This window comes from Pipra filicauda, unplaced genomic scaffold (genome assembly GCF_003945595.2).
Source record: "Pipra filicauda isolate LSUMZ 115617 unplaced genomic scaffold, ASM394559v2 scaffold121_size3267253_pilon, whole genome shotgun sequence".
Classification (NCBI taxonomy): domain Eukaryota; kingdom Metazoa; phylum Chordata; class Aves; order Passeriformes; family Pipridae; genus Pipra; species Pipra filicauda.
Window position 1 is genome coordinate 1,934,694 of NW_024103674.1, and position 17,119 is coordinate 1,951,812.

A 17,119-nucleotide genomic window follows, 5' to 3' on the forward strand; every position below is an offset into this window, starting at 1 on the left:
CTCAGCCCTCCCCTCCAGCCTGGGGATGAGCATCACTGGGACACTGCTCTCCTCCTCAGGAGCAGGACCCTGCCAGCACCTACTTTGTGCCACTGAGAAAACAAACAGCTTTTTAATTCTCAGTCTGCAAAGCAGCATTGCATCTGTTCAAGTGACAGCTCCAGAGACCATCAATGCTACCAAACAACAGCAAACTAAAACACAAGGAGTTTGCAGAAGAATTCAGAGCTCTCCTTTCCACCACAGGCTGCAGAGACCTTTCACTGCCAAGGGAAGCCCAGGAATACACAGGTCAGTGACCCAGCCTAAGCCTCCAAACCCATCCTCTGCCCATCCCTGTTCCCACAGTCTGCTGGCTGAGGGCAAGTTTTTCCTTTGGCCAAGTGAAGCCACAGTCCAGGAGTATGATTTGGCCCAAACTGCTGTATCCAAGGAAATACAGGATGAGTCCAAACTTCCCTCACATTTCAGAGAGCACCCACTTCCATAAAGCCCCTCCAAATGACAGCACAAAACAGTTTTCAAAGAGCCACAACAGAATATTTTTCCTGAACAGGAATTGCATTGGTACTGAGTGTGGGAAGCAGCTCTGGGCCATTTGCTGTCCCTTAGTAAAGTTAAACTTCACTATTTTTTGCCACTAATTATCGCCACTTACTAGTAAAAAAACCCAAAAACCAAAACCTCACAGGAATGAGAAAATATAATGTTTATTAGAAGAAGACACCATGGTACATCAAGCTACAAAGAGATTCCTGACAGATGATGATTCTTTAAAAAATAAGAAAGGAAATGAGACAACCACACTGGCCAGATTTAACAAACCTTAACACACAACAGCAGTTTCTATGCGAGTCCAACCAGGTGCAGGCAGCTGAGTAACCAAAAACACTTTTCCATGTAAGAGGGACCAAGTAGTTACCAAAACAACAGCTGGGTTAAGCAGAAGAACAGCCTATAAAACCATTTATATTTTTACACATATAAAAGGATAAAAACAATTCAAATTCAAGTAACTTTAGTTTTTAAGTTATGTTATATACATTTTTTTTTTTTTATACTGGGAGAACTAAGGGCACGTATTTAACAAAAGGATTTTAGAAAGCCACAGTCCAGTTTATAATTACCGATTCCTAGGTGATTTGGCAAGCATTAAATAATCAGATATATCCTAGATAAAAAGTGCATCAGCGTGGTTAACTTTTACCTATTTATTTCTATAAGCCAAGGCTCTGCACGATGGTTACAGCAAACAGCAGAGCTGCAGCACTGGGAACCCAGAGCTGCCCACGAGGATTCACTGATATCAGAGGGGAGGGGGAACAGACCCACAGAGGCCAAGGAGCCAAAATGCTCATCAGCCCACGGCTCCAAAACAGTTTCCTATCGAGAAGTTTAACTTCACAAACCAGCCCTTATTCCTTGCATGGCACCCAAACATCCAGGCTTTCTGCTGGAAGGGGAACGTGGCGTTTTTGTTGGGTGCAATGCAGAGTTTATACAAAGCTGGTTATTCCATGCAGGATTTTTTTTTTTGTGTGTGTATCACACGATTTCACAACATCCCTCAGTGAAAGACAGTTTTGTTCCCAAGAAGGTGATGAGGTACCACAGTCAGTGACACAGGATGGTCAGTCTCGGGTGACTGGTTCCTGCATTTGACAGTTCTCAGCACCAGACACCCGACAGGTGCAGAAAAGCCCTGCAAGATGCTACACCCGTGTGTGCACAGAACAGTTTCCTGGGTGAATCCCAACGAGAAGGAACCCTGCAGCTCTCATTTCTACCGGGAAGGACAAAACAAATGCTGTTTGCACTAAATGGACACGGTGGGGCCAGCGCTTTCCTGACATTTCGGAGGCGACCTGACAACGGAGCAGAACCTGGAACCTAACAGAGTCTTTCATTGATGGAGATATGACATGTGCATTCATCTCTTCTAAAGAAAACCTTCTCAAACACAGCTCTTAAAACAACCGTAGCAGCAAACCAGGAGAATAAAGGGTGGACAGGCCTATGCAAACCTACTCAGAGATTTTCTGAAGTGGTTTGTACACATCTGGAAAAAGAAAAAAAAAAAAAAAGGCAAAAGAAGATAGACATTACTGTTCTTTTTGTGACAGGCTCTGCCAACACCCTCTGTAAATGTCACCAACAGCCCTCACACAGGTATTTGCAGGGGCACACAGACCCAGCTGGGCTCCTTGAAGGCTGTGATCAGGAGGGCACCTGCAGCACATGACTTACCTGTCCTGCTCAGCTCAGTTCTGCAGCAGAGCCCTGACAGCACAGGCCTCAGCTGCCTGAAAAAGCAGCTTTTCACAAAGCTTTAGCAGTGGGATTTCTCAGGCAGAGCTGCCTCTGGCTCACAGCACAGGAACAACCTGGCTGGGCAGGTACTCCTGAGCCAGGGCTCATTCTACTGGCTGGGGGAGTCACAGGTGTACTCAGAGCTGCTGTGAGCAGCCAGCCTTTATTAGTATCAGCTGCTCAAGCTTCTCTCCAAAAAAAGAGGAAGGAATTACTGAACTTTGCAAATGCTTTAGTATTTACAGTGTTACTTTCTGGAATGTCATCGCTTCCATTTCAAGGACTGAATCAAGTCACTTCTACCAATACACTAAAAATCAAATGAGAAATTTGCAGCTTGCAACAGACTTAGTCTTTTAAACACAGTAACATTTCCCCCAAATCTTTATGCTGCACTCTTTGAAAAGCTCTCTTTTATCTTTTCTTTTGAAGCGGAGAATTGAGAAATAAAAGAGGTAAACATTATAGTTCCTATATATTAGATATTCACAGATACATTTGATTTTGTTCCTGAAGTCCAGTAAAAGTAATGGAAAAACTTTAAATTATCCAGGAAACCTCCATCCCGGCTACAGAAGTGGCTGCAGCTGTCCCAGCCTTCACCCCCAGCACTGACTGCATTTTCAGTCTAGTGGAAGGTTTTTTGCACTCCTCTGCAACTCAACTGACCCTGTAATTTGCCAACACAAACACAAAACTCCTGCATTATGGTAAAATAAAACAAGGCCCAGATTTTCACCTGCAGCAGACAAGGCACTGCACTGATTTAACACTGAATCCAACACTGTGAACTGCTCAAGTTATAGTGTTGATTTACACACAGTTCCACTCCTCTCTTCCTTGTGTCCCTAAATCCCAATGAAAACTGTTCAGTGTTGTTTTGGCTTGGATGAGGCAGCTTGTTTCACACCAAGAACTCTAAGGTCTAGGAAACACAACAATAATCTGAAGGATTAAGTGACTGAATGAACACAAATTATTTAACAGTGAAGTTCTAACACATCCTGATTTCAAACAGGACTAAAATCTTTTGATTTCTCGGTGTATCCCATTACCAGGTGTTCAGTGCTGGCATTTATTCCAGCCAGGACTGCCCAGCAGCACTGCTTCCTTACTCAGCACACCTCTTTGGGAGGAATTAAAAGCAACAAACAGCAGCTTGCAGAGTCCAAACTCTGAATGTCTCCATTGATCTTGTGTGAGCAAAAGATCAAACCATTAGTTATGGTCATCTGAAACAGCAAATACATCTGAAATGTAGCAAGGTGGGAAAGAACAGAGGAGCTTTCTTAATGTTTTACCCATTTGTCAAGGACCACAGAGGTTTTGGCAAGACCTCTCCTTCCCCTACCTCACACACTAAACAACGACCAGGCTTCAATCCAGAAGGTCCCCAGGACACAACAGGCTCTGAAAAGCTCCCACACAGACACAAACCAGCAGTTTAAATATTTCCTACATAAAGTTCCACTGAACAAGTTTGGGACAAACAGCTGACTCGTGAATGTGTCTGAGATGCCACCTGGATATCTGAGGAGAGCCTGTACTATCCCAAATGGCTCTGTGCTTCCTGCACTAAGTTGGGCATGCAATGGCAGTGACAGTTGAGCAAACACTGTCCAGGAAAGGCTGCATTTCCCCCCTGGTTTCACAGGCCCCCACACTACCTTTCTCTGAGCAATAAAAGCACGTTTTGCAGTACAGAAAGCCACAATTAGTCCACGTACGGAATAATGCACTCGGTGGCATTGTACAGACTTTTAAAAGGCTCTGTATCTGCAACACAGAGCAGCTTCAGGGTTGGATTACCTCTGTGAAAGCAAACAAAATAAAAATAATAGTATTAAATATAGGTCATAGCACCTTTGGCATTTTTGTCCAAATAGACTTCAACATAAGACGTGGGGACATAGCCCTCCTCATCTTCGTTCCTTCGGATCCGCGTCCACCCGTCACCTTTGTCTTCTTCTATTACATAGAGCATCTCTCCTTCTGCTACAGAAATTGTTCCTTCATTCTGACCTGAAAGACACAGTTAACAGGGATTTTAGGGTGTCCTGCACAGTGGGAACCAGAAGCACTTTGGGGTGATGACGTGTGGACACGACCTTTGCTGCATCGCTGGCAGCAAAAACAGGAGCGTGGGATTCTGGAGTCAACAGTGTGAACACAAAAAAACCAGATACATGTAATCCTGACACCAGAGTTTTGGTTCTTCTTGCAAAGTCCCTGTGTGACAGGAGACAAATCACTTAGTGCAAACAGAATCACACCAGAGCCTCGCTTGCCCTTTGCACTGCAGGGCTTAAACGAAGGTTTCCCACTTGTTCTCGGTATATGAATTAGAAAAAAACCAGTCAGTGAAATGAAGGTAAAGTTGGAGTGATACCTTCAAATGTATAGAGTGCTTTACATGTTCCTATGGTGGGTAGTGGTTCTTCATCATCAAATTCATCATCAAAGTCCGTTGCAGGTACTTTCATCTCAGTCTCCTGACTCTGCTCTTCTGTGTAACTGCCATCGGGGCTGCTCAAGAGAGGAAAAACAGAGCAACTATAGCAACCAACCTCAGGAGCACAGAGAGCCACTCGGTTACCAGGCACATCAGGCAAGGGGAGCAACTGTGGCTGGAGCAGCTCAGAACTGGCTGTGACACCAGGTGGGTGGGACACATCACTTTTACCATTAAAAGCCGTAAAAAACGCACTGTCTCGCTCGCCTTCAGAGCGGTGAGTGTGGGGGCTACCACACAGTTCAGAAACACGTTCAGAATCGCAGCTCCTGGAGCTGGGATAGGATAAAACGAGGATGCAAAACGCTCCGGAGTGCCTGCGGTGGGCCTGCCGACAGGACGGGTTCCCCAGCACTGCAGAGCCGCAGTTCTGCTGATCACTAAGCCGAGGGCAGCGGGTCCAGCTGCCCACCCTGCACAGATACTGTACCTCTCCCGGTCCTGGGCACAGCTGTTCACTGCTGACGGGTTCTGGGGCTCGTACATCCCGCTCTGGCGCCGGGGCTGCTCGTTCCGCGCGGGCAGCCGGCCCTCCACCTCCGCCAGCCAGCCCTGCCGGGGACAGACAGCCCTTCAGCTCTGCTGTGTCACAGCTGGCACTCACACCACAGATCCAAAACTATGTTGGTAAACATATTCACATTTCCTTAAGTATTTTTTTTGACGCCGGGTGCTGAAAACACCCTAAGCCAAGGGAATCAGTTAACAGCAGCTGCCAGGAGATGCTGCTGCTCTAGTCACTGTCGAGTAAAAAGATGGGTGGCAGCTTTGAGTAATCTCCATAACACCAGAGACACAGCAACCTCTGGGACTGCTGAATGCACGAGAACCAAAGCTGAGGAGAATCAAAGAGCCACTGATTTCAAACGAGCAAGAGCAACGGATAGTAAAGCCACAACTGTAAGAAACATCAAAAATTAATGGGCTGTATCTGTTTATGCACTAACTGAAAAATAAAGAGTGAAGTCTTCTCAGCCCTATAATCCTTCTCATGTAATTATAATGGGCTTCATATATTTCAAACACTCCCATTCAGCTCTTGAGATTTTATATCACTAAGGAGGCTTCCTGTTCATGGCAGACTATTCCTTAAAACGTATTTCATCTGATGGCTTCGGTCTTGCTGTCAGTCTCTAAATGGTGCTTTGCATTTGTGTCACTCTGATTTTCCACAGATGTCTGTAACATGATGCTTCAATTTATTTAATTAATTAAATAAGCATCTGAACCCCTCTGGGCATTCATGAGAGCACTACATTTTCTTTTCACCTCCACTTAGCACAATCTGTTTTCTGTGGCAAATTAAACTGTGGGCTGAGAGTCACAGGAGATGGTGCATGTTTATGTTACACAAATCGGATCAAAGATCCTGACTAATGCAAGTGCTCAAGCAGCACTTTCACACTCTCAGCAAGAAAGTGCATCAATACATCAGGAAAAGCCATGAAGCAACCTACTCAGACCTGAGCATTTGCTGAGCTGCTTTTTACTACAGTGTCTCTTCTCATACCTCAAACTTCTGAACTTCTAGTCGTAGCTTTTCAATGTTCTGTGCCAGCTCTGATAATCTGTGGTCCACACTCGCTGCATCTCCCATCTGGGGGTTCTTGATATACACGTCTTTCATCTTCGTTAAGGCATCTCTGAGAGGCAGAAGAAAAATAAAACACGTGTTAGTGCAGCTGGGGGCAAATGCCTTTCTCTAAATGAGGGCACATGAAAGGATAACAAACTGCTTCTTCTTCACTCTGGGGTTCAACCTAAGCTGTTACAAAGGGAACTGAGAACATACAAATGGGGTTTTTGCCATTAAAAAACCCCAGTAAAATCACTCACCAGAAGAGAATATACACTGTCAGAGGTGAAAAACAGTGATTTACCTACAGTGTGAGAAGATCTTTGGTATTGATTTTTAGCCTGGTATTGTTGTGCTACAATATCTACTTGCTAACCCTGGGGAAAACTATAATGATAAAAAAAAATATAATCTCACAACCATTGGAGTGAATGACATCTCTAACTTTCTAAATGAATATCATTCCACTTTTTGGGGCAGAGACAAACAGTTGCATCATTATTATCCATCACAGACTGACCTCCAGTTGAGAAACTGGGGCAAAGATGTATACACGGATGAATCAGTAACAGAAATGGAGTGCAAACCAGAAATTCTCACCCTGCCTGTTGCAGTTTGTCTTTAGCAACCCCAATAATTTGTAAGATATTTATTTATTTCACACTGCTTAAAACGAAGCTGAGTCCAGATGGTTTGTGTTTGTCACAGCGCAGCGACTTCAGGCTAGAAAATGCAACCCTGCATCCTGCTGAGGGTATCTTCCCTCAGCTCCTTCTGGGGGCTGTTCCATATCAGCCCCAGTGCCAAGAGCCCAGGGGTTCTGAGATGGTAATTTTCAGTCCTGCTATGACGGATTTGGTGCCATAAAAGCAGGATTGATGCAGGACATGCCTTGATGAGCTCCCTCAGTGCCTGCAGAGCTCGCACTGACAGCGGTGAGCTCCCTCTGACCTGAGCCACACTGAGGCTCAGCTCACAGAAGAGTTATCTGCCTGATGATGGACATTTCAGAGCTGAAAGATGGAATTATGAGCTGATTTCCTGTATTCCTGATGCAACTATTCAGTTTTTCTCTAGGCATTAGCTGGGGGGAGAAAGGTTAATGCGAGTCCCACGACTCAAGTTAACACTCTTTATATTTTAGAGTTTCCCACCAAACTCTTGACAATTGCAATCCTGTGCCTGGCTTTGCTTTGTGTGTGTGGAAACTGGGAAAAAGTGTGGGTGGCAAGGAAGTGGGACTGCTCTGTGCTTGAAGCCTTAAGGGACAATGTTGCAAACATATGAGTCACAGTTATTACTATTTGTTTAACTCTTATTTAACTGATGCTGCTATTTCCTCAGTCATAAACTATCTTTATTTTAACTAACACTCTGCTCTGATTCCATACCTGATTTTAATGTTGGGATCAATACAGAGCAGGAAAAAATTCTGTACAGACAAATCAAAGTTACCACAGAGGGAAAAAACCAAAGTAATGAGAAATCATATAACCACATGCAGTGTTTTTTTCTTAGTCATGATATAAAACACAAAGAAGAATTTTTGGGTTAGTAGGCAAAATAAACAGGTTCTTGAAAGCAAGATAACAGCACAACTGTGCAAATGCAAAGCAGTATTTAGGGATAGACTAGTCTTGAAATCCTTCAGGGAAGAAAAGTTCCTTCTCTTGCAAACAAAACATGCTGAATCTTTAATGCAACTGCAGAATGTGAACAAACACAAAGTACAAATACAGGCTGCCAGAATCTATTAAAAGTGGGTAACTAAAATAGCCTTATTCTCAACCAGAATGTTAAATGCAGCCTTGTAGAAAAAGCATTCACAAAAGCACAGGAGTCATTATCTTCCTGCTTCCAGGAAATCTAAGCTACAGAGAGACTTGAGGCACACACCAAAGAATCAGCACTCTGGATGATGTTATAATGCTAGAACAGCCTCTCTTGTTGGGATCTACCTTGTCCATCAGACACAGGGGCTCTGCTCAGTGCTGGGAGGTCAATGCTTGTACCTTGTATTTATCTCCTGCTCTTCACTAAAAACACCCCCATCAACAGCTCACATCAAGAAACAACCTCAGTGTATCCAACAGGGACCTTTGCCTTTTCCTCTTCAAAAGCCCAAGAAAGCAAATTCAGGAAGAAGGAAAAGCTATCTCCAGTTGTTGGACTTCTATCATTCCCATCCCTATGCCAAGATCTTCTCTTTTAATCATTCCAAAGGCAGGATATGCACTACACTGAGGAGGAAGAACGGAACAACCAGAAAGGCAGCTTTTGCCCCAGCTCTGACCTACATCAGCCATAATCAAATCACTGCTTTCAAAATCTGAGCTTCTTATTTGCTCTTTCTTATATCATAGTTGTTTCTGTTCTACATGAGATTACCTATTTCATTTTTCATTCCAGAGCTTTGACTCACCTTTGATCCAACTCCTTCTGAATGTCCCTGTTTAGTTCATCCACCTTTTGCTGAAGCTTCTTTCTTCTTTGCTCAGGTGGGAGATTGCTGAAGTCTTCGGGTCCTGCTCCCTGCACAGAGTGGAATGGAGGGGGGGGGAATAAGGAAAAAAATTAATAATCAGAGTCTGAAAGAATCCTTTGGGATTGCATTTTTAAAACAGCTCACAAAAACCTGTGCAAAAGTCACAATGGTCTGAAGCATTGTTACCATTTGTACTGTGTTATCAGTCCCTGAATGGTCAGGAATCTGGATGCCCTAGAAATGATCCCAGGACCACATCCTGCTTCCATAGCAGTGGCTAATCAACTGGAGAATTCCAGAATTCAACAGCAAAGCTGAGAAACTATTTTTATCTACATTATCATCAGATTTTATTTAACATAGTTCCCTTCTCATAGAAAGCTGATCTTTCCTGCCTTCCTTCACCCTGCTACAGACAGCATTCCCATAAAAGGAGTTCCTGGCTTTTACTCCTGTGTCACAGTCACACTTCTCCTGTGCACCACTGACTGCTGCCTGAGTGCTGCTCCAACACAGTTAATTTATGTCAGGGCCCTCCTGAACACACCAAGCAAATAGAAGCACTTCCCACTGGATTCTGCAATTTAAAAAACATGCTGCTTACTTTCCAGGATCCACCTTCCATGCCAAAGCCTCTCAGTTTTTCCTCTCTCCCTTGTACTAGCATAAAAATCAGGAGTTATATCAAAGCCACAGAACCAATCAGTTTGAAATCATAACCGAAGGGAAAAAAACCGTGAAGACCACAGTGTTACCTTTGTGTGATTCTGCTTGAAACCCCCTTCTCTGCCTTCAAACTGCTATGTCTCCTCTTGATTGCCTCAATTTGATATAGCAGATAGATGACACATAAAATACATCCACACTATTTTCTTCACAGTCACATCTATTTTTGTCTTGCCAGAAGGCAAGGGGGACAGTTTGGGTGGGCTATAGGGAACATGCATCAATACTAATTAGTTGCACCATAAGGGACTGAGGTTCTTATACATAATATTGAATTTGGGCAAGTTTTACTTGTTTTGGTTTCTGCTCATTCCATGTCCTGTTTCTAAGGGGGGAATACTGGTTTATGGGAGAAAGAAGGGTAAAAACACAAAGCTGAGTAACCAAATTCAGTGGTCCACCAGCTTGTGAGCAGGTTTGGGACATCAGTCTTACTAAAACACCAAATTTCTCTCTTAGGAGTGTGATTTAGTGGACACACTGCCACAAAAACTGCCCATTAGACTCTTGGCTCTGCACTGAATGTGCTGAGACACCACACTCTTTCTTCTGCAGCTGCAGAACAAGCTGTTCAGAAAGAAAGCGTGTGGGTGTCTGAGGGCTGGAGGACAGCAGGGACAGGTCACCTTCTCCTCTGGACTGGCCATTCCAAAGCAACAGAACCGGCCTGATGAAACTGCTGCTGCACTGATTGTCAAAGACAGCACATATGTCTAATTAAACCTTGATCAACTGTGTAATAATACCTAAAATTCCACTCATGAGACAATGAGAAAGCAAATTTAAGGCAAATGACTAAAAAAGTTGTGCTGATTCCTAAACTTTACCACATGGAGCCCCAGCAGTGCTTACATCACTTGTTGTGCCTGGTAGAGGAGAGACCTATCTTAATTTATTCTTCAGTGTTAATATTTTGCTTGACAGTAATTCCCACATCACATTAGATGTGAGAGTGATTCAATCTGTTTTATGGATAATCTACACTAAAGCAATAGACATCTTTTTAAGGCAAAGCATCTGGAGGCAGCTTTGTAAACAAGCAGTTATAGGAAAGACTAGATGACATATCTGATATAATCTCCTCAGTTCTAAGCAGAAGAGACAGATACTCTTGAAAATATCCCCATTTATACATTAGGGGAACGCAACAGATGTAGCCAAGCAAATTTGGAAAAGCACCTTCTTTTTGATATCTTGTTTTTGATTCTTCAACTTCATTCAAAAAGCTCTAGGCTGGACTAAATAGCTTTGTTCCCAATGCTTCAGACCAAAGCACGAGTGTTCCATGGAGCTGCACATCTGAGACTGGGAGTCAGATCCCACTCTGACTTTATTCCATGCTCAGTAATTTCCATCAGAAGCTGCAGTTCCTGCTCCAAAAGGGAGAGTTCAAGGAGCAGTTTTTGCACATGCTGGGCACATTTCATGCTCCAAAGTGAAAACACACCTGGGCTATCTCTCAAGTTGTGGACATTAAAAATGCTGCAGCAGTGAGGTGGAGGGGAAAGCTGTGCTGTTTCTGATGTGCTGTCACAGGACCAGCAGAGCTGGAGCTCACAAGGTTTCCTTGCATAAAGATACTGGGATTTAGGATGCAAACTGTCCCAATATGAAGGACTGTGAAAAAGGAGGCCACGTTAGGACTAAGAGGAGATTACAACAAAGCCACTTTCCTCCACCTGAGGTGTACATGGGTCTCAGCCCTCTCTGCACATCTTTCCAATTTGTGCCATTCTTGGGGAAAGGCCAGGTCAGCCGTTTGGGGAGGTTTTATTCCTACAGAGGCTTAGCTCAGCTACACAACACACTGTGACCAGGAAAACTAGTGGAAATCCATGGTATAAATGCACTGGACACCCAGGACAGTGGCTTGGCAACAGCCAAAAGAAGATTTGCAAGTATCCCAGACACTTCCACCATTCCTCAGACCTACCATAGGTCCTCAGGGAGAAGCAACATTGCTAAAGGAGCCCAAGCAAGTCATTGTGTTGCCAGAGCAGCAGTAGGACCAGAAACTTCCAAAGCCACTCCAGGCAGCTCATGGCCCTCGTGTTTCCATGAGCAGAACAGGCCCACAGTGATGTACCCAAGAACAAGATATGTGTAGAATCATGGAATGGTTTGGGTTGGAAGGGACCTTAAGCCTGATCTCATTCCACCCCCTGCCATGGCAGGGACACCTTCCACTAGCCCAGGTTACTCCAAGCCCCTCCAACCTGCCCTTGGACACTTCCAGGGATGGGGCAGCCACAGCTTCTCTGGGCAACCTGTGCCAGGGCCTCCCCACCCTCACAGGGAAGGGAAAGAGCACCCAAAGGATCTAACTGGTGAGGAATAAGAGAACTCTGAAGCTAACGTAGTAAAGGTGCTCCTGTGGATCCCGAGGCTCTCCAAAACTGCCATCAGTCACTGTGGCTCTCACATGCTTGTACAAGGTGGGTCAGCAAACCAGCTGCATTCTCCTTGTGACAGGGCTCTCCAAGGCAAAGGAATGCAGACAAGCTGTCAGAAACATATCAAGGTGTGGAGTGTCTCAAGCAAAACAGTACCTTGTGTATGAAGTTCAGCACGTAATTTGCTTTCCCAGGTCTGATCACCCCTTCCCTTTCCAACTCAGTAACATCTTACCATAGTTCAAGAAACCTTCCCAGCTGCATCCAAGGTGGAATTTAGGATTCACATAAATGCATCTCTCTCCATTTGCGAATTCAAATCAGATTGAGTTAACCTTGTTGGTTAAGGTTTACAGAATTTTAATTAATATCATTATTGGTTATTCTGAAGGACTACATAGGGCTGTAAAATGTAGGTGATTATGGTGCAGATTTCCAGTAATACCTGGACATGGAAAGCAAACTTTGCAGCTACTTTACACAGAAAGACATGCACTGCTCTCTGGAAAAGGTCCAGCAAGCTCAGAGACCTTTTTTTTTTTTTTTCTTCTTTTAACATTTTAATTTATTCTTATACAGTAGCAGAATTACTCGATAGTGCTTTTCTACATTTTCATAGCCCTGGATTATAAAAGTGAAAACTAAACTATTTATTAGAGTTAATTTTTAGCAGCTTATTAGAAGACTGAGTTCTGATCACCTCTATTAGACTCCAGACCTGTGTATTCAGAGTTATCTGATAAATGCCAAAAAAAGCAAACACAAAGAAGAAACAGATTTAACAGTTAATTTCAGTGTCATGTCACATGTGGCACAGTGCACATTCAAACACACACAGGAAATTGTGATTAAAACACAGGACAGGCATGCTGTAAATGTGCTTACCAGCTTGAGAGAAAGCTTCATGTAAAATTGGAGAGATACAGGGTGGGGGGAGAGAGAGAAAAAACAACAGTGCATCAGTAGAAGAGGAACTTTTTCAAACTGATGTTACAATAAAATGACACATAATCCCCTTGCTGTTGGAAGGCAAAATGGGTAACACTAAGAGATCTGTGCAAAAGTTCACAAGATGGGCTCAGGCAGCTGCCATTTCCTCGCCAGGAACAGGAGTGGGAAGTGCTGTACCTGGACACAGGTGCTTTGGCACTGGACTGACTGACAGCGGCTACGACAACAACAACAGTGGGCTTTCTCTTTAGAGTAACATCACTGATGTGGTCAAAAATCAGAGCTTGCAAACGTACGTGGGTCACTTTAGATCAAACACGTGCCGAAATGCATCAGCCACTTCACAGGAGGGCTTTAGAGAGGGGGTGACACCTGAGCCAAACCTCGGTGGGGAGGTGAGGAACAGCACTGGCTCCAGCAGCACTCCAGAGAGTGCCCAGCTCTCTGGCTATGGCCAGAGGACAACATCCCTGAAATGTCCCTGTTGACTGCACAGCACTGTCTGGGCAGGCATGGAAAGTCATTTCACATTCCTGAACAATTCAAAAACAAATACTCAGACTCAAACGTACTTCGGCCATGGTCAGACAAGGTCAGGCCCAAGGAGGAGGAAAAAAACCAATCTATTCTCTTGACGCCAATTTGATTCTATGACAGCGTGGTAAGACATTATTCAAGCTCCTTAAATGATATACATGATCTAATTCCTTAAAGTTACCACATTTCCTGGGGCAGAGCCAAAACATTATCTTTTAGTTACTCTGGGGAAGCGAGACTAAAAGCAGCGTGTGCCCACAGAGCCCACGCACAGCGAGGTGTGTCTCTGCCCAGCATCACCTGCACACACAGCTCTGGGCAGGGCTGCAGGGCCCCAGAAATTCCCAGGTGAACAACTGTGACTGGGCACCCCACCACCAGAATTACCAGAACCTCCTCTAGTGTTGCAAGACATTACAACAGCTGCAGTTCGGAAGGTTTTCCAAGAGACAGGGACACTAACAGTGCTCCAGTGCTCAGTGCCAAGGAGCAGAGTGAGCTGCTGCTCAAGATCTAAAGCCAGATAGAAAGGGAGAATCCAAACTCCACCCAGCCTCCTCCTCCTCCTCCAGCTATCAGCACTGAGTTGCCCTACCAGCCCTTTGGGGACAGTTGTGAAATGCTCAAAATACCCAACCAACTTGTCAGTGCATAAACGCACACGCTCCGTACAACAGCTGAAATGTAAAAGCTGGAAAACACCTCACTGCAGGCAAGAATCTGTGCTGTCAGACTTCAGAACCTCTTTCCATTCAAGTTCTCAGTCACTTTACTACCAACAGCTCCTGGGAATGGTGCTCTCAAACACATGCTCCATTTTGAGCAAAACCACAGTTCATTAGGATTGAAATTAAAATAACGAGTGGCTCCACACCTGTGATGTGTTTGACAACACAATTTAGGAAATAAACTTTTTTTTTTTTTTTTTCAAAAAAACCCAATTCCCATTAGTCACCAGGATTTGTATAGCAAGACATGCCAGTCATTTAAGGAAAATAAATGGCCTTGAAATAACAGTGGAATGCTGCATGTGAACTGATCGTTCAGGGACAAGGCACCAGTGAGACTTCCCTCTGCAGTCCAGTCCATTAGGAAACAAACACATGATAATAATCACAGTGCCATGAAGAAATTCACTCTCTGAGCTAAAGAGGTCATTAAAAAAGAAGCAAACAAAACCAATCCATTTTGAGAGAATAATCATAGAGGAAGGAGAAAGAATGATCTGAAGAAATTCAGCATAGGCAGCTTGTGTTTGCATCATTGCTTTAGCACTCCTGTGAACTTTAGCATAGACATGATCAGCACAAACTGAGATTCTTGTACATATATACAGACAAGACTCATGGTGCAGAATAAATATTTACCTATGAAGCACTCTAAGAAGGCACAAATGTTTGCTACATGCGCTAGTGGCTAAACACTACTCACTCTAAAGGCACTAAATACTGCGGAGAATCATCTGCATCAAGACTATTCTTTTGCTCTAAATTCAGCCAATTTTAAAGGGATTACAGACACTGTATGCCCAATTCTTATGCTGTTAAGTACGACAAAAAAAATAGAGAATTTATTAATAGCATTTCCAAATAGTACATCAGGGATTGTTATAACCAGTATAAATAAAGCAGATCATAGACTGGAAACAATGAAATGCTGAAATAAGTCGTATTCACAGTTTTCCATTTCTGAAATGCATTGGTAATTTTATGTGACAGTGATTCGGTTTCTAGAAACAAACATAAGCAGATTGAAAATAAATCTGCATTAAACACTACGCAACTACTTTTGCCCATTCTGTTGGGTTTTCACAGCTAGAAACGTGCTCACAGCTCCTGGGAGAACAGGGGCATTTTCCACCCAAATGATCAAATAAGTTACATTTCCTTGAAATGAGCAAATTTGTTTCAAGCTGTCAATCTAAACCAAGTCTAGCTTAGTCTTGCAGGGAAAAAAATGAAGAGTCTAAGAGCCACAAGCTTCAATAACACATGAGAGAGCATGAAAGCCAGCAGGTCCATGTGTTATTGGACAGTCACGGACACTAACCTCACTTACAGAAAACAGGGTTGCAATCAATCACTGGACTTCCACACAACCAGGAGGGAATTTCCTTTTTTTTTTTCTTTATCGTGGCCGTGTAACCATCCCCCCATACTCTGCTTTATCCAAGTATCAGATTTAGAGGTCCTGTGTCTTGATTCCATGAACTGTCATCATCACAGACAGTTCAGGGAAGCTCCCAAAAGCTCTAGGGAGTGCTCCACCACCAAGGCACAGAATGTGCCACCACACAGGGGTTGGCTCGTGACGCTCCAGACTTCGTTCATTAAATAATTTAGACTAAGTGCGTGGAACCTGTTTTGTAACACTCCGAATTTCACAGGTCCAGCTACTTCAATTGGGCCAATTTCAGCATTTCCAGGGCTAGCGGACATGTCTTTCCTGCACATCACACAGTAAGCTGCAACTTGTCTCCCACCAAATTTTCCTTGGATCTTTGACAAGGCACATTCCCACAGCACACTCGAACGGCGTTGTAAGTGGGGTTAGCGACTGTGCAGCGACGGTATGGGCTGATCACACCATACACAGACTTACAACATATTCCCTAGCCTCAATGGCACACGTGGGGGTCCCTAAAGTCCTCTTCATGAGTTCTTTGTGAATATACAAAGACTGTGTCTGCTGGTGAGTCAGCAAGAGAAAACACACATTGGTTACACCGGTGACGAGCGCGGCACCTCTGTGTTTTTACTGCTTCTACAGCAAAAGACAGCTCAGTGTTTAACTAGCCTCAAAGTGCAGAGTGGGAGCTTCCCAGAAGCCAGGTGAATATTAAGAGTTCAGCATGCTCACAGAGATCAGAAAATACTGTGGTTTTAAATGCTTGCTTAAATACTGAGGTCAGAAAACATCTCTCTCTGTGCTAGAATAAAGCATGGCTGTAATGACCCCACCCGCCAAAAAACCCCGGTCCTGGCACAGACAAGAGACACTTACGTTAGAATAACAAGTATTCCCAGGGCAGGGAACAGGGCAGGTTGGAGAGGGGGTGGTTGGTTTGCTGTTTCTGCATGCTCACAGAACAACAAAGCACTGATCACTCAGGCAGAGCGACAGCTCGGTGTCGAGGGACAGGACTGCACAGTGTGTCAGAGGAGACAAGGAGGGAGAACATCCACTGGTGCAATGGAAATAAAATCACATTGTAATGAAGTCAACAACTTCCACTAAGAAGGAAACCACAAAAGTTCCTCCGTGTGCTTTAGGGAACCGTCTGGAGGCTGAAACTTGGGTCATGGCAGCAAAATCTCTCCCAGCTCCCAGACCATTCTCTCTGCCCGGTCCCATCCCAGGCTCCGAGGCAGGAGAGAAAAGGCAAGGCATTGCACAGGGAGCAATTCAGAGGTGTAAGTTCTACCCCTGGATGGTGTTAGTTCGGAGTATTGCTCTTTAAGAAAAGGTGCTGATGTTACTGCCGCTGCAGCAATAAAACAAAAGAACACAAAATTAGTATCAACCAGCAGAATACCGAGTTTCCTTTGTCCTCAAAATGGAATTAGAAAAAGCAGAGCAAGCACAAATGAAATTATGAGTTATGTAAGTGGTTCCTCATTCTTTGTACG

At 44.1% G+C, this 17,119-nt stretch overlaps 1 protein-coding gene across 14 annotated transcripts in view; it reads right to left on the reverse strand.

Annotated features, from left to right (window-relative positions):
• Positions 1-690: 690 nt before the first annotated feature.
• The window catches only part of FNBP1 (formin binding protein 1), a 94,063-nt gene continuing 77,634 nt past the window's right edge, over positions 691-17,119 (reverse strand). For 2 of the 14 annotated variants that reach the window (XM_039388049.1, XM_039388050.1), the window contains 9 exons: positions 16,092-16,178; positions 12,888-12,902; positions 12,703-12,738; positions 8,821-8,930; positions 6,333-6,465; positions 5,253-5,374; positions 4,700-4,839; positions 4,174-4,332; positions 691-2,059 (listed from right to left, as the gene is read on the reverse strand). In XM_039388049.1, coding sequence (XP_039243983.1) covers positions 2,025-2,059; positions 4,174-4,332; positions 4,700-4,839; positions 5,253-5,374; positions 6,333-6,465; positions 8,821-8,930; positions 12,703-12,738; positions 12,888-12,902; positions 16,092-16,178 — 837 coding nt within the window. In that variant the 3' untranslated portion in view covers positions 691-2,024. Of the gene's footprint in view, positions 2,060-4,065; positions 4,333-4,699; positions 4,840-5,252; positions 5,375-6,332; positions 6,466-8,820; positions 8,931-12,702; positions 12,739-12,887; positions 12,903-16,091; positions 16,179-17,119 lie in introns of those variants that run through there. The other 12 variants (XM_039388045.1, XM_039388085.1, XM_039388059.1 and 9 more) reach the window with 7 other exon arrangements.